Source organism: Syzygium oleosum, unplaced genomic scaffold, assembly GCF_021117445.2.
Source record: "Syzygium oleosum isolate NSW1041296 unplaced genomic scaffold, Sole_v2.1 Sole_v2.09, whole genome shotgun sequence".
In the NCBI taxonomy this organism is placed as follows: Eukaryota; Viridiplantae; Streptophyta; class Magnoliopsida; order Myrtales; family Myrtaceae; genus Syzygium; species Syzygium oleosum.
This window is the reverse complement of record NW_026607493.1, coordinates 12,069,874-12,095,461: the sequence shown is the minus strand read 5'-3', so window position 1 is coordinate 12,095,461 and position 25,588 is coordinate 12,069,874. Positions and strand designations below refer to the sequence as shown.

Here is a 25,588-nt window from a genome sequence, read left to right as displayed (position 1 = left end):
TCGCTTAACCACCGAGTAGAATCCAAACTTCAATTGTGATTCTTCTGTTTTTTTTGAGGTGTAAAGTCCAACGGTCTTACATACGCAAGGATAGACCATGTGAAGTCTTCGGACCAAGTCTCCATAATTCGCGCCATGGTTTCTTGCAAAAATTCAGTGGCCGTTTTCCCGTCCTTCACATTTAAACGGCGGTTCGTCAAACCAGAAAAGAAAGAGCATGGATTTGCTCGTAGGAACTGTCGATTCACGAGGATAACGTAATGCATTTCTTGTCATTATTTTGCCTAATTTCTTTAACATATCAAGGCGGTCCATCCTAGAGGGACCAAGAAATAAAGGCAAAAGGAGGGTTAACGACAAATCACTTTGAGTCATGCCCGAGTGCATGGATAGTGGATTGGGATCATGGCCGAGTCGATACTTTACCAATCATTTCTAGTTCAATTGAGGCCATTCTTCTTCCTAAGTTTTGTTTGAGTCGTGAAACAGCTCCTCCATTGGTTTTCCCACGTCCCAACTAGTCTTTGATTTTTTTAGTTACCAAAAATTTTAAAAAATATATTTTTAACCGTCAAAATTTTTTTTCTGATTTTTTCATAATTTAGTTCGCATTTCTCTAAGCATTCCTGCAAAATATCTCTGCGGCAAAAAGAGGGTTAACTTAAAAGGGAAAATGGCACAAATGGTTCGTGAAATTTTGGCTAAATGTGCAATATGGTCCATGAACTTTAATTAAATGTGCAATGTGATCCCTAAACTTTTAATTTGTTCAATATAACCCTTGAACTTTTGATACATGCTTAATTTAGTTCCTAAACTATATATTGAACATTTTCATATAGTATATGAACTATATTGAATATGTACCAAGAGTCAAGAGACCATATTGAGTAAATTAAAAGTTTATAGACCATATTGAACATTAGGTTAAAGTTTAAAGACCGCATTAAATAAATTAAAAGTTCATGGATCATATTGTACATTGGACAAAAGTTCATGAAATATTTGTATCGTTATCCCAACTTTAAATCACTGTGAGTATTAATTACTAATTGGTGTGCCTGGGAGTAGAGATGAAGAATGAATGGGACGAAATTCCTGATGCCTCCCAAGCAATTCTTTGTCAACAGAGACATCTTGGGTCAACAAAGCATGGTTTGATTGCTCGTGGGAATCGCCATCTTGGGCCGAAATCCGTACAGAAAGGTTAGGGGATGAAGTGGGTGATCTGTGAAGCCTAACTAGGCTTAGGCCCAGCATAGCTTTGCTTTTTAACTTAGGGTTCGTTTGATTCGCAGAAAATATTTTCAAAGAAATATTTTTCTCATTTTCCGTCATTTAGTTTGCTTAGAAAAATGAGTCAACCGAAAACATTTTCCTAGTAAACGGAAAAGATTTTTCTACCAAAGCTTAAATTCAGGAAAATTATTTTCTCCTTGAAAGAATAGAAAACGTTTCTCGAAATATGACTAGCTATCAGCGTTTGGACTCAAAACTCTACGCTTGGGTATAAAAACCCCAATGTTGGTTCTCAAGTCCTAGCATCTGAGACCAAGTCTCCGGCAGCCAGGCCTAGGCCCCCGGCGCCTACACCCAGGTCCATCGAGGTCGGGCCCAAACCCTTGGTGCCCATATCCAATGCTTTGGCACCCAAACTCGGGTTCATAAAGGCCGTACTTTGGTCCCCGACGATCGAGCTTTGGTCTCGACCCTCAGGCTTGGGTCCACAAAGGCCGTACACGGATTCTTGGTGCTTGGGCTTGGGTCCTTGGTTAATGAAATGTTTGTTCTTATAAAAAAAATATTTTTAAAAATTCAATTTTTAATTATATTTTTAAAAAAGCAAATTTTTTAATCAATTTTTTTAATTGTTTCAATTTTTTTTTCTTTTCTTCCTTTTTTTTTACTTCTTCCTCAACCGGTCGCCGGCGAGGTCAAGCCTTGCCAGATCAAGCGAGCTCTAGTAGCGAGCTTGCGGCCTCGTCGACATTAGGCAAGGCTGGAGCTTGCCTGTGGCCGGTCGTCGGCCCCATTGCTGTAGCCGGAAGAAGAAAAAGAAAAAAAAGAAAAATTAGAAGTAATAAAAAAATACGAAATTTTTGATAATTTTTCCAATCAGATTTTCCTTACCAAATGATTGTAAATACTTTCTAGGTCTTTTGTAGGTTTTAGCCATCCAGAAATGGTATATTTTCCGCGAAACAGATGGACCCTTAAATGAGGGTATATTTTCCGCGAAATAGATGGACCCTTAAATGAGTTTGGGAAAGATCTTAATTATAAGCATAAGAAACTGATTGAAAGGGTAGGGTTAAAGGGAATAACTCTTGATTTTGATGGAGTTGTTCCGTTTTTTACAATCTTAAAGAATTATGGGATGTTCTGAAAATTACCTAAGCCTGTATTTTGTTAGGAAAATAATCACAATCAAACTAAAGAGTTGTGGGATGTTCAATCTGGTATTCAAATATTAATGAAAGAAAAAGAGATAGGTGTAAGGATTAGTACATCGCGTTTGTTAATATCCGAGATGCTAATATCACACTACAGGGCACTCGTTAAGTGCACTTTATTAGGAATAATTCTATCGTGGAAACTATAAAGTTTCCTCAATTGGTTGCTTGGGACACTTGTTAACAAAATCCTATCACTAAAAACAGAAAAAAAAGTATAACATCAAATAAACAAAGCCCAAAAACCAAAATAAAATGCATATTGGACACTCCCATTCTAACAAATTAGCGAGCTCGACTGGATTTGCCAAAAATTGAGACCTAGCTCGATGATTTAGCCTGTTCTCTCTATGGCTCAATCCGGCCTTTTAGCTAATGAGATGCACATGTGACTAGTGTTAGGCGAAGTCTAGCACCGGAGAATTGTTGTGGGGTGTGAGGGACTTGAATTCTCTCTTTAGAAATTATCTTTGGATAAGATTGGATTTCTGTTGCATGTCCGGACACTAACCTTACAAAAAAAGTTCACTGATTGAGTAATGAATACCCCAAAATTACATTAGAAAACTTGAATGTAAGCAGGCCTAGTCGAGCACATATACTGTTTTGAATTACTAGATCTACCCATTTGATATTTGTGCGCCAAAGCCAATCACATCATGCATAACATATGTATATGCAACAACAAAATATCGGATGGTTTATAAACCAGGCAAATTAAATTCATTTGCACCGTTGGTCATGTGAGCCTCACGATAGAAATCACAAAATTAACAATTCATATGATATCGATTCATGATTTATAAAACATGCAATAACTTTTTACTTACAATCACATGGTCTACTATGTATTAAAGAAGAGAGAAAATCACCACAAGTGTCGATCAAGTACCAGATAACTGTCCAAATTTCCCAACACCGCATTGGAAAGAGTACAAAGATAACGATTGCGAATAAGAAGAGAGAAACGTCATCACAAGTATCGATCAAGTACTGCATTACTATCCAAATTTCCCATAACATATTGAAATGAGAAGACGAGATAAAAGTGGGAATAAAATGGATCAATTGTTGCAAAGGTTGGCCGAGACAAACGTCAACGCACCATGCCACCGGGAATTGACGGAGGAACTGTGACTCCGACTGGCCGACTCATTCGCTCGGCATTGGCGGCCCATCCTATGCATTGCATCACATATGTAAACATGTAACCTATCGCTCACACATGCGCGTGCACGCACGCACGCATTCAAGTACTTACTAAGTTTAAACAGTTTTAAGGAACAATGCGGTTCTCCTTAAATTGTTCTAGCGGCCTTAGGCAGTTTTGTTGCGGTGAGAACTTACCGATAGAGGGATCAAACCCACGATTCTTTAGCTCCCGATACTCTTGGCAAATTGCGCATAACTCGCACCAATAGTGCAAACAACAGTCTGCGCACTCGCCGCCGGGGATCGAGTGGTGGCCTCGGAGCTTGGTTCGGTAAGTGCATGTGTACCAGTACGTACAGCCGAAACAGTGGAATATCAGGCAGCACGTAAGCCCGGCACAGGCACAAGCTGCATATTTGTTAGCCAAAGTTAAAATTAGCCCGAGAAACTAAGCCCTTAATCATATAGCTTAGCAAAGACGACGTTTTATCGAGGTTTTTCACTCACAAGTGCCTCCTCTGTCTATGATCTCGGCGTTCTGGCCGAACGTGATGCACGGGCAGAAACAGGTGATCAAGCCTGTCCGTAAAAAGGTAGGAAGATGTTCATCCAAACAATGTTTAGAAAGATTAAGTATTCTGAAGTGTAACACGAACTTAATAAAAGATCTTCACAATGTCAGCGACAGCAAGATGGAGTCTTATGAACTTTTATGAAAAAGACCTACAATTCGTCATATCATCGAAACAATCGAAAAGACCGGTGGTCCACACGCCTGCATTGCTGGGAACATAATGCACTGGCACTACTAAGTATGACTGTGGACCGGGTTGGCCGACGTACACCGGCTGAGCGTTTGCTTCTGGGGCATATGCCACGGGAGGTGGGACGACGACCGGTGCCGGAGGCAATCTTGAGCCGTCATTGGGGTTCGGGGGACTCATCCTGGACCTGAAGTTTTTTTTTTTTTTGGTAAGACCTGGACCTGAAGTTTCCCTCCGCAAAAGGCAAAGAACAAAATAGATGGAGCTTCGTCAACAAGAGGCAAGCATTGCCAGTTTGTAGCTCCAAATCGAAACTGCCGCCTTATTTGTCATACATATCCGTGCGCTTCGAGGGAGTACGTTTTTCCTTTCTCATTTTCCTATTCTGCCGATTGCTTTGGCTTTTGGCATGTTGATGGGCTCTAATGACAGGTTAGTACATTTATGAATAGACAAATTAGTTATGATTCAAACCAAATATTTCATGGCAAGTAAGACACCCTTAGATAATGCCTAGAGAATGTAGTTGCGTTGGTTGCCTCTCCTTATCCTTTTTATCTATAGAAGTATCATTTTTTTTTCACATCGAACCGTTTGCTCTTGTTGGTTGTACTACTATGGGATCATCGAGCAACATGAAATCCAGAAAATAATGGGTCTTTTCCTATATAATCGTATTCGTTGGTCATCAATCTATGACCTTTTGGTCTGTATAATAGGAGATGCCAACTGACCATGCAATTATCATCATGACCCGTGAATCACGACTAGAACAAATTAGCCTTCTCTAATCTATCTTGTAATTCGCTGTAAGGAAAATTCTCCTCAATTTCAAGGTTGTCGTGATATAACATGACAAAGTATATTATACTTTTCAAGATCTGATATTACAATGTAGTACGAAAGTCCAATTTCAAGTCCTAGAAATTCAAACAAAGCCCCGACACTAAAATAAAAGGCACACAAAATAATCTCTCAATCATTCAGCTACCTCAGTAGGTTTGCTAAAACTTTTGAAGGGAGGACAAGATTAGAATTTGAGAATAAGATGGATGAATTGTTGCAAAGGTTGGCCCGGGAGAGATATCAATGAATCATGCCTCCGGGAACTGATGGAGGGACCGTGATTCCGATTGGTCGAGTCTTCTGTTCCTCGTTAGCAACCCATCCTACGCATCACACATCATGTCGCATGTGAAAACGTATAACCGATCTCATTCATATCATATGCAAGCAAAAATATGATTGAGTTATGCCATTTGTATCAAGATTGGCTTATATAATTCATATAATAAAACAAGTGTCTCGTATTCAAACTCAGGGATAATACGGTATTCTATGTAATTTGAGCTCCCAAAATGCATGTTGGAATCTCGTAGTGTTTGTGTTTACTTGATCTCTAATTGCAACTGGGTAGAATCTATAGGTAGCAACGATCTTCCATGGTTATACGGGCGTTAAAAATACAAATGGGTTGGATGTTCAAAATAGTGAATATAGCCGTGATTCATCGGACTAGGTCTATTTAATTTTTCTGTTGTTTGCTGATTTCTAATTCTTAGGAATGATTTGATAGGAACAATGGAAGACAGGAATATTTGGCAATTCAAGAGACGAATTATCATCATTCATAAACAAGTGGCCGAGCGTGTCGGAGCTTGTGTCGCCTCCCAGCGTACCGGTGCTTCCTAGGTCGTAGCTGTCCAGACGGCGATTTTATCACTCTCCATATCTCCGCTCCATCCTCAGCCAGCCTCACAACCAAAGCAAGACACCACCATCTTCAACCTGCAAATGGAGACTTCCCCACTCGCCCTTCTCTCGACCATTCTTTTAATAGCTCTCTACTTCTTCTTCCACCACCTCCGCCGCCGGAATGCCCCCAAGCTGCCGCCAGGTCCGCCCCCACTGCCGGTCATCGGGAACCTCCACCAGCTTGGCAACCTCCCCCACCGTAGCCTCCACAGCCTCGCCAAGTCCTACGGCCCCATCATGTTCCTCCGCCTCGGCAACAAGCCGACGGTGGTGGTCTCGTCGCCGGAGGCGGCCAAGCTTGTCCTCAAGACCCACGACAGCATCTTCTCGAGCCGCCCGAGCGTGAATGCCCTGCACCATATGTCATACGGCAACAAGGGGATGGCCTTCGCGGAGAGCGGTGCGTACTGGCGGGGCCTGAGGAGGCTGTGCATGCTGCAGCTGCTGAGCCCGGCGAAGGTGGAGTCGTTTGCGCCGATGAGGAGGGAGGAGCTGGGGAGGATGGTCGTGAGGGTGAGGGCGGCAGCAGCGGCGCGTGAGGCGGTGGACGTGAGCGCGGAGGTGGGGCAGCTGATAGGGGACTTGGCGTGCAGGATGATATTGGGGTGCAGCACGAGGGATAAGTTCAACTTGAAGCCTGTGATTCACGAGGCTCTGAACTTGGCCGGGGCTTTCAATTTGGCGGACTATGTGCCTCTTCTTGGAGCCCTCGATCTTCAGGTATTAGTTATTTCTTTATTTTGTGATTCAATTAGAGTGAATTTTTAGCTTGCTGCATATAGTACAGTGATTTGGAATTATGTGAAGCAATGCTTGAGTCATTGCTTTTGTCATTTGTCATTTGTCACTTGTCACATCGTGCTTATAAGTTTGGAAAGTTTCTACTCTCTATAACAATAGATACGAAGGGTGTGTTTGGCTCGGTTTTTGAGAAAATGCAAAGAACTTTATAGATACAAAAATTTGGAGCTTCTACTACATCTTTTCTCGAATCGATTTATTTTTTTGCCTTACTAGGGAATGACTCGGCGTGCAAAAGCTGTTAATCGAGCCATGGATAAGGTGTTCGAGGACATCATCAGAGAACACGAGGAAGATACTACCGGAAAATATAAGGGTGACTTTATAGACACATTGCTCGCCGGCATGGGCCATCCCATAAATAGCTCGCAAGACGAGCAGGTTCACATAATGGGTCGGACCAACGTCAAGGCCATAGCCCTCGACATGATCGCCGCATCGTACGAGTCCTCGTCCACCGCGATTGAGTGGGCCTTATCCGAGCTAATCCGCAACCCACGCATGATGAAACACCTAAAAAAAGAGCTCGAAGCTGTTGTCGGGTTGGGCCGGACCGTTGAGGAGTCAGATTTGCCAAAGCTGAATTATTTGGACATGGTGGTGAAAGAGAGCTTCAGGCTATATCCGCCGGGCCCGCTCCTGATCCCGCACGAGTCCACGGAGGACATCGAGATCAGTGGGTATTACATCGCAAAGAGGACTAGGGTCATCGTGAATGCGTGGGCCCTTGGGAGAGACACCAATGCTTGGGCTGAGAATGCAGAGGAGTTCTTCCCTGAGAGGTTCGCGAGCAGTGGCGTGGACGTCAAAGGGCGAGACTTCCAGCTCATACCGTTCGGGTCGGGTCGGAGAGGCTGCCCAGGGATGAACTTGGGCCTCGTTAATACTCGTCTTGTTTTGGCCCAATTAGTGCATTGTTTCGACTGGGAGTTACCGGAGGGGACGTCGCCGAATGAGCTGGATATGAGCGAGGACTTCGGGTTGTCGATGCCCAGAGCGAAGCACTTGATCCTGAGGCCAAGTTATCGCCTGCTTGTTTGAAGTTTCGCAAGATTTGTTACATGTTACCGGGCATTGATGTTTGACATTTATTTTGACAATTGTTGTTGTGCTAATCTGAACAACATAGTACTATAGACCCATCAAACGTTCTAGGCTGCATCTGTCTCTCTTCAGAGAGTCAACTTAGGTGCATCATAACATTACCCCTTTCTATATAAAAACGGAGTTTACAATTGAGTTCTTTCCCTCTACTGTCTATGCAACTTAATTCAATTTTTATCTGGTACTTTTTTTTTTATGTATGTACCAGTGCTGGAAATAAGCTGTCCAATGATGATGAATTTGACCGATCAAAACCATGGAATGATAAAGATAAAGCAACACCATGAACAAGGTGTTAGAGGTTGTTAAAAAGAACACGAGGAAGACACCACTGGAAATACAAGGGCGATTTTATAAGCACATTTCTCTTCATCGTGGGCCATACCATTAATAGCTTGTAAGATGAGCCGGTTCACATAATGGGTCGCATCAACATCAAGGCCATAGCCCTCGACATGATCACCACGTCATACAAGTCATTGTCCATCGTGATTGAGCGGGCCTTGTCCGAGTTGATCTGCAACCCGCGCGTGATGAAGCACCTTCAGCAAGAGCAGAAAGCCATGGTCGGGTTGGGTTGGACGGTCGAGTAGCCGGATTTGCCGAAGCTGAATTATTTGGACATGGTGGTGAAAGAGAGCTTCAGGCTGTAGCCACCGGGCTCGCTCCTGGTCCCCCTCGAGTCCACGGAGGACGTCGAGGTCACCGGGTATTACATCGCGAAGAGGACTCGGGTCATCGTGAACCCATGCGCCCTTGGGAGAGACACCAAGGCTTGGGCCGAGAATGTCGAGGAGTTGCTCCCGGAGAGGTTCGCGAACAGCAGCGTGAATATTGAAGGGCGAGACTCCAAAAACCTATTCGGACTTGGGTCATGTGTTCGGATCCGAGGGATTCAATTTTTGACCAATTAAATTCAACTGGTTGTATGGCTCTTGTTTTAATTATGCGGATCATCCTCGAGCTCCTTTTCTATCGAAATCAGATGGGATTAGTAAGATACGGATTGTTTGAAAATTTAAACATATCAAAGCCTTTAAAAACATACCAGTTTCAACCCACCCCCGCCCCCCCAAAAAAAAAGTAATTAGCTGAAAATATAAAAATAAAAAGAAACAAAGAAAGCGTAATGAGAACCGCTGCAGGCCATGTCCCTCCGCTAGGAGTGTCAATGGGGGTGTCAATGGGTCGGGTCTTCATGATACCCGACCCGACACCTGTTCGACATATATCCACGGAGTCGGGTTGGTCCGGTTTATTTATTTTTTTTCTAGATAGATTGGAAATGTGTGTGAACCCGGAATAGCACATTTCCCCATTTTTATTCTTATTACATATGGATTGGAAATGAGTGCTTAAATTCATTTCATTGCGTGATTTAACTGAAAACACCAGCTAATCAACGGTTTACTCTTGTTTTATCTGAGTTTAGTGGTCAGATGTAGAAGAAAGGTCAACCATCAAGATTTGTAGGACGCGGTCGTCGTGGCAGCACCGGGGTTGGATCTATCGACTTGCCACCTCCGGTAAGCCGCGCTGACCAGAGATTTGCTAGAACGAGTTTTTGCCCCCAAATGTTCTCTCTTTCAAATGTGCATGCGACTGGTGTTCTGTTTTGGGCGCTCAACTTCTTATTCACAATGATAATTACGTTTTAAATATCGCTCATGAAGGAAAAATGAGTCTTTTCAAGATGGGTTATTATTCTTATCAAATCTTTATTTTTTTTTTTGGTGACATTCAACGGTTTGCTCTTGCTGGTCGTTTGTATCATGGGATAATCGAGCAAAATAAAAGCTAGACAATAATGGGTCTTTTTGGTCGTCAATCTATATGTCTTTATGGTCTCTATTATATGAGATGCCGCTCGTCCACGCATTTATCAACGTGATCCGTGACCCATGACATCAATATATTAGCATTCTCGAATATATATATATATATATTGTAATCCGTTGTAAGGAAAATTCTCTTCAATTTCAAGGTTGTTGTGATGTAACTTAAGATAGCATCACGTATTTATATTACAATGGAGTACGAAAGTCCCAATTCCAGTTCTAGAAATTAAAACAAAGGCCCGAAACTAAAATAAAAGGCACACAAAATACAGCCAATTGCTTGGCTGGCTCGGCTAGGTTTGCTAAGGCTTTCGAAAGGGAAGGCAAGATTAGAATTTGGACAGAAGATGGATGAATGGCGAAGGTTGGCTTGAGAGAGACATCAACGATTCATGCTGCCAGGAACTGACGGAGGGACCACGACTCCAACCTGTGGAGTCCTTCGTTCAGCATTAGCGACCCATCCTGCGCATCATGTCGCATATGAAAATATGTAACCGGTCACATTCATATCATATACATACATGAGTATGTTCGAGTAATGCAAGGTGTATTAGGATTGGTCTACAAAATTCATGAAATAAAAAAGGCGATAGATTTTTAACAGTACATTTGAACAAGTGTCTCGCATTTAACACTAGCAATAATATGGTATTCTATGTAATTTGGGCTTCCAAAATGCATGTTAGAATCTCGAAGCATTTGTGCTTACTTGGTCTCCAATCGCAATTGAGTAGAATCTATTGGTACCAAAAGTCAAAATGGACCCGCTCGAATCTCCCTAAAAGATAGGGGTTTATTTCTTAACTGGCAATCTTAAATAACCTTGTTATAAGAGATTTTGTACATGGGACATTTTATTTCATTTTTTAAAGAAATTTCTAGCCGACCTTCCTCTGACGGATCTTTTTAACATCAAATGGATTGATCCTAGATAAAGTCATGATTCATCGGACTAGGTCTATTTACTTTTTCTTTTGTTTGTTGACTTCTAAGTTTTTAAATAGATTTGATAGGAATATGGAATATTTGGCAATTCAAGAGACAATATTATCATTGTTCATAAACAAGTGTTCCGCCTTATTTTATAATTATAATTACTAAGACTCATTATTCTGATAACTTATCAATAATGATAGCTTATCATGATAAAAACTATAGAGTTTGTTCCTTATTTTTTATAAATTAAAAAATAGCAATATCACTATTTTCTATTCAAATATGAACAATAGCGATGGAGTATAATGAGTTTAACCTATGATGGGAATCGAACCATTGACTCCTCGCCAATACTCTAACTACTGAGTAGATTATCTGTCATCACAACGAAAAAAAACAAAGAACTCATCCCATCCGCATCCCATCGTGACTGATAAATCCAATCGTACTCTAAATACTGAGTAGATTACCTGTCATCACAAAGAGAAAGACAAAGAACTTACCCATCCGCATCCCATCATAACTTAAAAATCCAATCTTACTTCTAAGCAATACCAATCAGATGAGTTCAATCTAGTTTCAATGTTCTTTTTTGTTCTTTCTGAGTGCTGATAGGAAGTTAGGAACGATGAATTACTAGGACAAAGAACATATCGGATAATGAACTTACCGATTGAGGGATCGAACCTGCGGTTCTGGAGCTCCTGATACTCTTGAGAAAGAGCGCATGGCCCGCACCAATGGTGCTAGCAACAGTCTCTGCACTGGCTGCCGGGGATTGAGTAGAGTTCGCAGAGCTGTCCGGTAAGTGCATGTGTAGCAGTATGAACAACGAAAGAAGTGGAACATCAGGTAGCACAGAGCCCCGGCAAACGCACAAGCTGCCAGTTCATTAGCCAAAGTCAAATTGTTAGCAAGAGAAAATCGAACCTTAATCATAGTTTTTCACGAGGTTTTGTTGAGGTTTTTCACTTACAGGTGCTTCAATTCCTTTGTCTATAATCTCCGCATTCTGGCCGAATGCGACGCACAGGCAGAAACAGGTGATCAAGCCTTCGTTGGAAACAAAAAGGGAAGATGATCAATATGTTAGAGATATGAAGAATCTATATTAGAAATATCTCTAACAAAGAAAATCATCGACGTGATATAACACATCACACGATTGACAAAAGCAAGATCGACTCCTATGGAATTTTTCTTTGGAGAAAAAGACTTACAATTTGTCGCGACCGAACTCCCGAGCTCCTTTTTTATCGAACATGCAAAAAAGGGGGCTCACCTGGTATGTGCTAAGTCTAGGTTCAGGACTTAACTCGGGCCCTCCCAAGCCCATACCATATCGCGACTTGGGGTTTAAGTATTTAACATGCAAGTGGTTTATACCAAGGAGTCGCCACTAATCGATTTGGGGTGGGTCGATTAGAAACTCAAATAGGGTGATGGGAGAATCACCCTATTCCTACGAACCAGAGATTAACTGAATTCGGGGACTTGGTTACACTAGTTAGATAACTAATGCCCTTTCGGTACCTTTTTATCCTGTTCATTTCATGAAAACATTTGTCAGACAATTTGAATTGATTTTAGGACCTTTCTCCTAACATGTGAGGTGATCAAGCGAGTGCATAATCAGAAACGATCAGCAGTCAGGAATGCAACAATTCATGCAGATTAAGGTTCTAACCTTAACTAAGTCAGATGACATTCAAAACACAACAACTCATGCAATTGTATTAAAAACATGCATAATAATATCACAATAAAACAAAACACTTAGAAATATCACATAATTTTAAAAAAAAAAATTTCTTTTTTTTAATTTTAATTTTAAATTTTTTTTTTGAGAAAAAAAATTGTTTAAATTTTTTTTAAAAAAATAATAAAATAAAATAAAAATATTAATATAATATTAAAACCCGGGTCGGGTCGGCGGATCCGGGTCGGTCGGATCCGACCCGGGTCAACGGACCCGACCGACATGTTGACCGGTCGGATTCCGGATCCGACCTGGGTCAAGGTCAACCCGGTCATTGACCCGGTCCGGACGGATCGGGCCGGTTGGGTCCCGGTCCGTGGAAAAAGACGAAAAAGGGCCGGTTTGGCCGGTCAAACCGCCCAAATGGCTCCGACCCGAGCCGCAAACCCGGTCGACCCGGTCTGCAGACCGGTTCAAACCGGTTCTCACGTGCATAAGGCACATGAGACCGTCGGCCGGCGAGATCCGGCGTCTTGCCGGCCGACCCAGACCAAATCCGGCGGGGCTTTCGCCTCCCGGGACACCCACGAAGCCCTTTCAGTCACCTAACTTGCCGCCCGGCCACGCGCTCGCCGGCCGGCGCCCCAAAATCAAACCTGTTTCACTGGGGCCTTTCGTCGAGCATCTGGCGTGCACTGCTTAAAAAGGGAGTTTTTGACCTGCTCCGGCGACCCGGTCGGCTCCGGCGGTCTGGCTTGCCTTTGGTGACGACGTATGCACGGTGGGGGACGACGGTATGGACCGGGACTCGCGCGAAACGGCCGGCGCAGGTCCCGGCCAAACCGAGCACAAAAACAGGGCAAAACAGAGGGGCTTCTCGGCCAGGGGGGAGCTCACCGGTCGACGGCGCGTCAGGGCGGCTTTCCGGCTACTCCGTGGGCGACGGCGACGCTGCTGGTTGTCTTTCTTGCTCCGGCGTGGCCTCGGTTTGCTCTCTCTCCCTCTCTATTCTCTCTCTCCTCTCTCGGTTCTGTCTTTCTCTGTTTTTTTTTTTTTTAAATCGCCGACCGGGGGTGTTTCCGGGGGTTGCCGGTCGGCTTGCTGGAGACGGCGAGACCGGCTGGGACTTGCGAGACGCTCCCAGGCTCCTCTCTCTTCTCTGTTTCACTCTAATTCTCTCTGGGTCTCTCTCGGACTCTCTGTTTTCTCTCAAAATTGGCCGACCGGGACTCTCTCTCTCTCTCTCTGGCCTTTATAGCCGACGACCGGCATGCCTTCTCTGCCCCATACGCTTGCATGACGACGGTCTGCCCCGGCCTACTCTGGCTCGCGACTTTCGCGGCCATCTAGGCCGGTGCAGAGCAGGGGGGAGCAGCTCTGTGAGGCGCATAGAGGAACGGGGGGAAGAGAAGGCGGAGGGGATAAGGGAGGCCGGGGAAACGGGGAGGACGGGATTGGCAATTAATGCCAGTCCCATCGGCGTGCTCACCCGGCCCTGCTCTGGCCGGATAGCGACGCCGAGGAGCGGCGCCGTCGTGCGTCGGCGTGACGTCTCGAGCAGGGGAGAACAGGGGCGAGAGAGCGACCGGCGAGGGGGAAGAAGAAAGGAAGGGCTGGGCCGGGCCAGGCCCAGCGTGGGGGGAAGAAAAGAAAAGGAAAGCGGTCCGGGCCCGCGCGAAGGGAAAAAAAAAGAAAAAGGAAAAGGGGCCGGGCCCGGGTCGGCCCAGCTCCGACCCGGCCCGACTCGATTTTTTTTTTTAAATTAAACTCTATAATAGACTTTATTAGTGCAAATGTACCTAATTTCTATATGCAATGCATTTAAATAGAAATATTTTTTTGTTTTAGGAATTAAAGAAAATTAATTCCTAAATTTTGTGTAATTAATTTTTGGGGATATTAAAAATAGGTGTCAATAGCTGCCCCTCTTTGAAGGTGAGCTCGCAGAGATTGAGCTCGCAGATGTTACGTTCAAAGATAAAATGACACCTAAATTTGGCCCATGCATGTTCAATGAATGTTATTTTTGGCGAGACCGGAGTCCCATTTTTATGATGCGATATAAGATAATGCATGTTAAAGCAAATAAAAACATACCTGGGGCTACTTACCTTGTCGAAGGGTAGAGTAATTCCAGATAGTTGATATTGTTTGTCGAGGACCCGAACCTGTCTTCGGTCGCCTTGACGGGAAAAATGGTTTGTCTAGGACCCGAACCTATCTTCGGTTGCCTTGACGGAAATTGCTTTTGTCTAGGACCCGAACCTTTCTTCGGTCGCCTTGACTGGGGAAATCGCTTGTTTAGGACCCGAACATTTCTTCGGTCGCCTTGACTGACTGGATTTCGTCTGTCTAAGACCCGAACCTTTCTTCGGTCGCCTTGACTGACTGGATTTTGTTTGTCAAAGTACCCGGGGGTCCTCGCCTGAGGATTTGTTGGTTTGTCTGGTGGGTCCTCGCCAGCAGGTCTTGAAAAAGCTCAAACGATGAGCACCTGGGGGTCCTCGTCCGAGGATTTGATTGTTTGCCTGGTGGGTCCTCGCTAGCAGGTCTTGAAAAAGCTCAAACGATGAGCACCTGGGGGTCCTCGCTCGAGGATTTGATCGTTTGCCTGATGGGTCCTCGCCAGCAGGTCTTGAAAAAGCTCAAACGATGAGCACATGGGGGTCCTCGCCCGAGGATTTGATTGTTTGCCTGGTGGGTCCTCGCCAGCAGGTCTTGAAAAGGCTCAAACGATGAGCACCTGGGGGTCCTCGCCCGAGGATTTGATGGTTTGGCTGGTGGGTCCTCGCCAGCAGGTCTTGAAAAGGCTCAAACGATGAGCACCTGGGGGTCCTCGCCCGAGGATTTGTTGGTTTGCCTGGTGGGTCCTCGCCAGCAGGTCTTGAAAAGGCTCAAACGATGAGCACCTAGGGGTCCTCGCCCGAGGATTTGATGGTTTGCCTGGTGGGTCCTCGCCAGCAGGTCTTGAAAAGGCTCAAACGATGAGCACCTGGGCACGTTCCTGCCTCTTAAGGGCGTGTCTCCTGTCAGACAAGTTTTTCTTTGTACAAAGACATACGTATTCATCGGAGAAATAGACAACTGAGGCTATTCTTGAATATCGTATGAAATATCTTGACCAGCTAGTCAAGATGCTTTTCTTTTTCAAAGAAACACCATGTTTACCTTCTGGGTAGTTTGAAAAGAAATCTTATGAAATACTTGGGATTTCTTACCCGGAGGTTTGATATATCATCTGCTGAATACTCGACCTTTTTCAGGGCATCTCTTTTGTGATGATAATGAGGGCTTCTCCAGCGCCCGAATTTTCGTGTTCTATCACTGGGGATTATAACTCTGAGCTGTAAAGCATGCTGTGTCAATTCCACTTGGGGAGCGGAAGAAATTTTCTGTGACATCTTTGGAGACGCTCCAAAGGTCATATGTTCTTTGAGTTTTTGAGGATATTTTACCTGTCAAAGAGGGTTAGCGCAAACATGCATGCATTCATCAAGGATAGACAAGCTAGGCTATCCCAGAATGTGTATTTGAAAGTTCATGCATGATGATTTTGTCATGTTTGCATCACCAAACATCCACCGAGGGTCAATCAAGACAATTTTCGCTTGGGAGGTGGACTTCTCGAGATGCTGAATGAGGGATCCTCAGTCAGAAAGGACTTTCCGCTCGCTCTCATTGAAAAGGGCTATTTGGTCCCGTCCATTAATGCGGGAACATTGAAAACACTCAATCTGACCGTTATCACATCCGCAAGGGTCTGAGTTTTCTCGCAAGCGGTACGACGCTTCCAATCTGAGAGGTCTTCTTCAGGGTCGTAATGTAGGCTTGGTCAATGGCTTAACGAAGGGGATTGTCCGAGTCAAGGCCATGAAAGAAAATATTCTGCAATTATCTGCGGGTTTACAAGTCAAGAACCCTGCAAAACGAGATAGAAATAGTCTTGCTCGCACTTCCTCGAGCGTTTGTATAAACATTTGAAATTCCACATTAAATCAAGTGCCTTAATCAGAAGAGACTTCATGAGGGATGTAACGTGGGCTCAGTTCACAGGTTGAGAAACGAAAGGATCGTTAGGCTCAAAGATGTGTGTAAGGGTGAAAATTGGTGATCATCTTAGCGTTGTCACCAGCCTTTTTCTCCACCGTCGGGACTCTTTTGGAAAACTCCCTGGGTAATCCCGTGCTTTTTCTTCTTTGACAACTTTTTCTTGAGGAGCTTCTGCGTCAAGCATTTTCCTGGATACCATTCTATCTTTGTTTCAATTGCTTTCTCAAGAGTGTGACAGATCTTTGTCAAGACAGAGTTCCTAAAGTAGGAATTTGTATCGAAGAAGAACTCAAATTTAACCCTTTGGGGTCGTCTTTTTCATCGTTTTTCTTCTTCTCCTTTTTCTTTTTCTTTGTTTTTTTATTCATGGGCATTGGCCTTGCTTTTACCAGGCACACTGCTTTTTCATGCCCCTAGTTTTTAGCATTTTTTTTGCTGCTCTTTTGGTGTTGTCAGGACTAGCCTAAACAAGCTTGAGCAGAACAATATGATTAGGCTCTTGAAATCTTCATCTTGATTCGGTACTTTGGACCCTAATGCTCAAGCTGTTGTGACTTTTGCCTTGCCCCGGTGTGGGGGATGATCACCAACTGGGTTGGTACGAAATGAAATCGCCGGCTCAATTGGGCTAGCAAGGGATGTAAGTGTATGGGATAGAAGAAGAACTGCTCTTCGTCATTCTATGGCACTTAAATTATTGTGAGAGTTCATCTGCAATAAAAACACTCAAAGATTAATGCAAATGAGAGCAAGAAAATTTCTATTCATCTTTTCACCTTGTGCGAGCTGTTGCAGCTGATGATCATAGAAAATTTTAGATATTACAAACTCTTCATCCTTCTTGTCTTGCTCATCACTGTTATCAATAAGATGTTGGCATTTTGGACAAGCTTTAGTTTGCTGCTTCTCTCTTGACAAAGCCCTCGTAGCCTCGACTGTTCAGCCGTCGATGGCGTGCTTGTCTTGGAGGACTCTGTCGAGGACCGCCAGATCCGTAAAAACGACGAGGCCGAAGTCACAAGGGCGGTGATCGAAAGGGAGGGACGCTCTTCTTGCTCCCTCTGAATTTGAATTCTCTCTGTGATGCTGATTTACCTCAAGCTGCCCCAATGTGGGCTGGTTCTTGACAGGGGTGATTTAAAAAGAACCTCTAAGTGTATGGGCTCGAATGGTTAAGCAAAGGATTAATGGTAGTGTATGGGGCAGAGAAATGAACTGCCTCTCGTCATTTTGGCTACCGTACCTTATGCGAGAAACCCCTTTACCTTGTAGAAGTGGAACCTTTTCGCTCATCTTACATGGGTTTGGTACGTGAGAATGTGTATAGACTAAGGATTGCCTCTCATCATCCTGAGACATCTCGTTCAATACATCGGAGCAGTTCGACACCATTCGTCGAATTGTCAAGATTTTCACAGGGAATTGGTGAATTAAACAAGTAAAATTACCATGCAAAATTCCTTTCTAAAAGATATGCGATGCACTTTGGGGAGGGTTAAGCATTTATTCGCTTTAACATGTTTCCTCTTTCTTTTGATTCTTTCAACTCTTAAAATTTTAAGGGAAAGAAATACTTACCTATGCTGTAACAGTAGGGCAAACCTGCAAGGTAATAAGAAAGACCGTGTTAATGAACGGCTCTTTGAGGGACAGGAATTGGGAACGATACAACATTACCCTTCGTGATTCCCCTCATTTGAGATTAAATTGACAACTCCTTGAATTTTCTTGGATGTTGATAATTCCCTTCTGACAAAAACAGGAGCTTATGTTAGAAATGAGATGATTGAGGGTAAATTGAGAACGATACAAATTACCCTTCTTCCATTTTGCCTTCAAAGCTAGCAGAGTCTTTTCTCCTCTTTACTTTGTTCAGCCTTCTCTGCCTCAGTCTGCTCCTCCATACTCTTGGTCTCGAAGCTCGAATGAAATCCTCTATAATTAGGGGTGCTTCCAAATAGAGGGTTCTATTGTCAGCGCATGCTGTGTCAATGCGGTTCCAGCATGTTGAGGAGTTTCTCGTGAATGCTCCGATTCCTGACTGCACAGGCATGTGCAATTGCTTGCATGGGGATCTTCGCAGCAAAGCTAATCTCTGCCTTAAAGGTCTTTGACGGACATGAGCGTGACTAGCATCGAGACTTCCGTGGTTGTCAGGATCTGCCTTGACGCCATTTTGTCATATGCAAAGTCCTTTCCAGCTGCTTGTACCATGAGTGTTCTTTACTCAATTTTGTCCTATGTAAAAGGAAAAGATATGTCATTTCTATGCTAAAGTGAATGAACTTTAGGAACGAAATACACCCTTTTAGATGGACTGGGAGATTGCGTGCCCCCTAGCCTACTCTCCCAATTAAGCATTTCTTTGCATGTTTCATTCGAGAGATTCCAACATTGGTGCTCTATCCGGCTCGCTAGCACGTCAGAGTCTAGCATGTTCCCAAGTTCATTATCTGTAAAGGAAAATGGATGGAATGTCATTTCCAAAATTTGTTTAGGAATAAGACATACCTTTTTCTTTCAAAAGGGGTAATCTTTTCTTGATCTGCCCCCGACTTTTGTACGAAATGATGTTTCGCTCATCATGGGGTCAAGGAATGGTCAGCATTCTCTTTGACTTTCTCGGGTTGATATCACCCACTGGTAGTAGTGAGATTTGCCCCATGTTTCATTTGAAGATTGGATGATCTTCACGCGGACTGCCCCTATCAGATGAGTTGGTCCGCTAGCATCATCAGGGTCTGACGTGCTCTTCAGTTTGTGTCATTTTCAAATATCCCCTTTGTAATAACAAATCAAAAAGGAGTATGCTCTGAGACACGAAGTGAGCGAGTTAGAAAAACAAACAGGGCTATGAGTATGCATGCTTTTCCACCACTATTCTTTTTTTGCCCTTTTGAAAAATGATAAAATGTTTGTTTTATTTTCAAAAGCTTAGAAACGAGGAAACATGGGGAAGCCCGGGCCTCAGAACACTTTCCTTTTCGTGGCTGGATATCATCAACGGGCCGGTTTGGGATACTTCCTCAGGCCCTCAAAACAAAATATTTGTAATTCTTTTGAATAATTCAGGCGAATTACATTTGTTGGAATGGAAATTGCAATACTAAAATTCCAAGCATAATTACAAATTCAGAAAACTGGGAATCTTAGAAAACAACTGGGACTTTAGAAAGCAAGAAAAGCTCCTACATAGGGGAGGATTCAAACTATTAAATATGCCTATATTCTAAGGGAGGAAAATTGAGTCTTCAGTTTACTCAATGATGACATCCGCGCCTCCTTCTTGATTGGATGGTGCGTTGCGGAATGAAAAGATCTTTGCATCCAATAATTTCTGGACTTTATTTTTCAAAACAACACAGTCATTGACGGAATGTCCTGTTTCACCCAAATGATAGTCATATGCCTCGGAGGGATCGTAGTTGGGGAGACGCTCAGGATTTTCACGCTTTGGCTCTTTAGCAAGCAACCTCTTTTCCAGGAGAATAGGCAGGATCTGAGACATAGGCAAAGGAAGTGGCGTGAACTGCTTTTTGTTATTTCGCCTTTGGGGCGGCTTGCGGTCTGAGGCCGGTTGCTGTCCACTGCTCATCTGAATCATTGGGGAAGGACGAACGGTTTGGGTGTATGCAACATCCGCATCTGTCAGGGGTTCTTTCTCCTTCTTCATGCCGAGTTTCTTGCTTGTGGAAGTGGGGTCTGTAAACCACCCCTCATGCAATCCCATTTCGATTCGTTCACCCACAGGAACAAGACGATTAAGGGATTCAGCAGTGGCACCAACCAGGCGGTGTCTGTATTCATATGGAAGAGACTTTATGAATAATTTCACTTGTTCATGATCAGTGAGTTGTGGGGTAACCTGGGCGGCCAAGTTTCTCCATCTGGTGGCATACTCTTTGAAGGACTCACTCTTCTTCTTCTCAGCGCGTTCCAGATCGTCACGAGTAAAGGTGACGTCGAGGTTGAATTGATAATGCTTGAGGAATGCCTCAGCGGCATCATCCCAAGACTTAAAAGTATCCACATCCTTCGACATATACCATGTCAAGGCTGGCCCCGTCAAACTCGCTTGGAAGATCTGAATCATGAGGGGTTCATTATTAACATACTGAGTCATCCGCACATGATACATGTGCAAATGATGTCTGGGGCATGAGGTACCATCATACTTCTCGAATTCTGGCATCTTGAATTTTTCTAGTACTTTAACCCGTTTGTATATAGACAGGTCAAGTGGGACAGCATTCTGCGGGCCTTGTAGCTGTTTCAGCATCTCCTCAACTTTTGCAAGGCGTTTGTCCCGTTTCCGTCATTGGTACGCCTTCAAGTTCGGGCTTCCCGGCAAAGAAGGGGAAGCGGATCGTCCTCCAAAGCAGGGGCATTTTTCGTCACTAGCGGAGGCTTCGTCTTTTCCAGTAGACGGTGGTGGTAACACCACTTCAATTGATGCAGGCGTGGGTGTGAGCTTGCCCTGAATGGATTCCACCTGCTTTGTGAGATTTTGGATCGCATTGAGGACCATTTTCATCTCATCTTCCATGTTATTGAGGCGGACGTTTTCTTCGGCCATTTTTGTAGCTACCTGCGAAAACGCTGATATGAATGAGTATAATGCCCAATAAAGAATCATTCTATGACTTAGTCATATTATTATTGCATATTTTCTTTATTTGCAAAGAAAAAAAATAAGCAAAAAGGATTTTTATTAATATTAACATTACAGGCGGCGTCCCCGGTGTTCGAACCCCGGTCGCCTCGGACCGTTACTGCTCATCCCCGGATACCACTAGGCCGAAGGCCGCGGTGGTGTCATTAAGGGGCAAAAAATTTTATTTATAGAATAAAAAACGGTCCGAGCTATATTTAACATTAGTACAACCTAAAAACATTTTTACAGGAGATAACCAAAATCCCTGAACATAATTACTAGGAAATATAAAAGACAGAGGCTTTTAACAAAAGGGTGCCCTTCCCGGATACTCATTTTATAAACGATGGGGAAATCACGGTCTCTCGGAGGCGCTTATTTTTACGGACAAGCTCCGCAATAAGCGTATCCCTGGTATATAGACTGCAATCAACGGGTGGCCTAACAGTAACAAATCAATTGAATAAGTAGGCCGTATATATAAAAAAATGAGAAGGGATAGAATATATACCTTTCCTTGAACCATGGCAATCGCAACAACATGCATATGAGGAGTGAGGTTCGATTTCTATCTAGACTGGCTCAGCAACATGAAGTTAAAAGGGTGCCTGACCGTCGCAGTCTCGCGTTGGTATCAAGTCCTTTTAACCTCGGCCAAATCGAAAGGAATATCTTATAGTCACGCGAATAGCGGCTAAAGATACTTCTTTACGATTTTTAGAAATAAATTTCGGGGAAAAGAAAGGCAACCTCTACATCGCGGGCTCGCGTTCGAGGTTGTATCTTTCTTAACACCATCCTAACATGCCCTATCGCGGCCCAGGTCCGGCAGCGTGGTTGTGTATGCAACGGTGTAGTGCTAAATCATTAAAGCATGCATAACAAATTATAAACAATCAATTCGAACCTGCAAGTACAAATAACACCTTAATGTTAGTATCGTACCTGGAGTCCTTGCTACCAAACAAAAATCATTTTGAACAGGATAAAATTTTTTTGGCCTAAGTCCACTTTTTTTAAAAAAATGATGTCCCCAGCGGAGTTGCCAGTCTGTCGCGACCGAACTCTCGAGCTCCTTTTTTATCGAACATGCAAAAAAGGGGGCTCGCCTGGTATGTGCTAAGTCTAGGTTCATGACTTAACTCGGGCCCTCCCAAGCCCATACCATATCGCGACTTGGGGTTTAAGTATTTAACATGCACGTGGTTTATACCAAGGAGTCGCCACTAATCGATTTGGGGTGGATCGATTAGAAACCCAAATAGGGTGATGGGAGAATCACCTTATTCCTACGAACCAGAGATTAACTGAATTTGGGGACTTGGTTACACTAGTTAGATAACTAATGCCCTTTCGGTACCTTTTTATCCTGTTCATTTCATGAAAACATTTGTCAGATAATTTGAATTGATTTTAGGACCTTTCTCCTAATATGTGAGGTGATCAAGCGAGTGCATAATCAGAAACGATTAGCAGTCGGGAACGCAACAATTCATGCAGATTAAGGTTCTAACCTTAACTAAGTCAGATGACATTCAAAACACAACAACTCATACAATTGTATTAAAAACATGCATAATAATATCACAATAAAACAAAACACTTAGAAATATCACATAATTTTAAAAAAAAAAATTCTTTTTTTTTAATTTTAATTTTAAATTTTTTTTTCGAGAAAAAAAAGAGAAAAAAAAAATTGTTTAAATTTTTTTTAAAAAAATAATAAAATAAAATAAAAATATTAATATAATATTAAAACCCGGGTCGGGTCGGCGGATCCGGGTCGGTTGGATCCGACCCGGGTCAACGGACCCGACCGATTACGTTGACCGGGTCGGATTTCCGGATCCGACCCGGGTCAAAGGGTCAACCCGGGTCTGGACCGGATCGGGCCCGGTTGGGTCCCGGTCCGGTGGAAAAAGACGAAAAAGGGCCGGTTTGACCGGGTCGAACCGGCCCAAATGGCCTGACCCGGTCTGCAAACCGGTCTGACCCGGTCTGCAGACCGGTTCAAACCGGTTCTCACGTGCATAAGGCACGTGAGACCGTCGACCGGCGAGATCCAGCGTCTTGCCGGCCGACCCAGACCAAATCCGGCAGGGCTTTCGCCTCCCGGGACACCCACGAAGCCCTTTCAGTCACCCAACTCGCCGCCCGGCCACGCGCTCGCCGGCCGGCGCCCCAAAATCAAACCTGTTTCACTGGGGCCTTTCGTCAAGAATCTGGCGTGCACTGCTTAAAAAGGGAGTTTTTGACCTGCTCCGGCGACCCGGTCGGCTCCGGCGGTCTGGCTTGCCTTTGGTGACGACGTATGCACGGTGGGGGACGACGGTATGGACCGGGACTCGCGCGAAACGGCCGGCGCAGGTCCCGGTCAAACCGAGCACAAAAAACAGGGCAAAACAGAGGGGCTTCTCGGCCAGGGGGGAGCTCAACGGTCGACGGCGCGTCAGGGCGGCTTTCCGGCTACTCCGTGGGCGACGGCGACGTTGCTGGTTGTCTTTCTTGCTCCGGCGTGGCCTCGGTTTGCTCTCTCTCCCTCTCTATTCTCTCTCTCCTCTCTCGGTTCTGTCTTTCTCTGTTTTTTTTTTAAATCGCCGACCGGGGGTGTTTCCGGGGGTTGCCGGTCGGCTTGCTGGAGACGGCGAGACCGGCTGGGACCTGCGAGACGCTCCCAGGCTCCTCTCTCTTCTCTGTTTCACTCTAATTCTCTCTGGGTCTCTCTCGGACTCTCTGTTTTCTCTCAAAATTGGCCGACCAGGACTCTCTCTCTCTCTCTCTGGCCTTTATAGCCGACGACCGGCGTGCCTTCTCTGCCCCATACGCTTGCATGACGACGGTCTGCCCCGGCCTACTCTGGCTGGCGACTTTCGCGGCCATCTAGGCCGGTGCAGAGCAGGGGGGAGCAGCTCTGTGAGGCGCAGAGAGGAACAGGGGGAAGAGAGGGTGGAGGGGATAAGGGAGGCCGGGGAAACGGGGAGGACGGGACTGGCAATTAATGCCAGTCCCGTCGGCATGCTCACCCGGCCCTGCTCTGGCCGGATAGCGACGCCGAGGAGTGGCGCCGCCGTGCGTCGGCGTGACGTCTCGAGCAGGGGAGAACAGGGGCGAGAGAGCGACCGGCGAGGGGGAAGAAGAAAGGAAGGGCTGGGCCGGGCCAGGCCCAGCTGCGGGGGGGGGGGGAAAGAAAAGAAAAGGAAAGCGGGTCGGGCCCGCGCGAAGGGAAAAAAAAAAGAAAAAGGAAAAGGGGCCGGGCCCGGGGGGAAAAAGGAAAAACGAAATGGGCCGGGTCGGCCCAGCTCCGACCCGGCCCGACTCCATTTTTTTTTTAAAATTAAACTCTATAATAGACTCTATTAGTGCAAATGTACCTAATTTCTATATGCAATGCATTTAAATAGAAATATTTTTTTGTTTTAGGAATTAAAGAAAATTAATTCCTAAATTTTGTGTAATTAATTTTTGGGGATATTAAAAATAGGTGTCAACACAATTCAATGGATTGTCGAAACAACCGCAAAGACCGGTGGTCCACCCTCCCTTGTTGGCATCGGGAACGCTGTGAGTGGGTGTTCCTTTGTAGACCTGTGGAGGAATGGGATGGCCGACGTATGCTGGGGGAGCGCTCGCTTCCGGAGGGAACACCACAGGAGGTGGCGCGGCAACTGGGGGTGGAGGCGCTTTCGAGTTCCCTCCGGAGTTTCGCGGAGCCATTTTAGAGCTAAAATTCGGCTCGGCGAAAGGATGAGAGAAGGCAAAAACTATGGAGCTACGTCAAGTATGGCCACAAACACCCGGATGCAGCAATATATACAAATATTCACACAACCTTTCTTTTTTCTTTTCTTAATCTTTCTCCCCTTTGTACATGAATCAAGTGGGAATTTTAAAACTTAAGAATGCTCAACTGTACATATTGACCATGAATAGAATATTTACTAAGCAACTTCTTCGTGACTAATGAAGGTCTGATTACTCGGTGAAGTATTATTTGCAAGATTCTTTTTTTTTGTTATTATTTTTATCATTTTGACTATGTCAATGTGGAAAATTTCCATCTAACTGAGTTTAAATAAACCTCAATCAATTTGAAAAAGAAATATAATAATCTAGGTCTTGTCTTCCACTGGATGAATGTTATAATGGTGTAAGTCAACTCTCTCTCTCTCTCTCTCTCTCTCTCTCTATCGCACATATTCAAAACGAAGAAATAAACGCAATACAAGCTTGCGTAGCAACTTGGTTTCTTCTACATCTACGGTTAGTATGACGAATGATTATGATATTACATATCATTGCCATTTTAAAAAAGAAAAGAAAAGAAGGTCAGATTACATTTGAATAGCTATTTGCTCATTTTATTTCGTCGGATAATCATC

The 25,588-nt window shown here is 44.3% G+C and overlaps 2 protein-coding genes across 2 annotated transcripts; one reads left to right on the top strand and one right to left on the bottom strand.

The window, feature by feature from the left end:
• Positions 1-3,549: 3,549 nt before the first annotated feature.
• Positions 3,550-24,923, bottom strand: LOC115691772 (protein PLANT CADMIUM RESISTANCE 2-like). Its single transcript, XM_056314249.1, has 5 exons — positions 24,825-24,923; positions 24,701-24,749; positions 4,113-4,184; positions 3,801-4,013; positions 3,550-3,632 (listed from the first exon to the last, which is right to left on the bottom strand). The coding sequence occupies exons 1-5, from the start codon at positions 24,921-24,923 to the stop codon at positions 3,550-3,552; spliced, it is 516 nt and encodes a 171-aa protein (XP_056170224.1).
• LOC115666656 (cytochrome P450 CYP736A12-like) lies at positions 6,093-8,160 on the top strand. The gene is made up of 2 exons (XM_056314247.1): positions 6,093-6,844; positions 7,142-8,160. Exons 1-2 carry the CDS (start codon positions 6,164-6,166, stop codon positions 7,964-7,966), a joined length of 1,506 nt encoding a protein of 501 aa, XP_056170222.1. The 5' UTR covers positions 6,093-6,163; the 3' UTR covers positions 7,967-8,160.
• Positions 24,924-25,588: the final 665 nt, after the last annotated feature.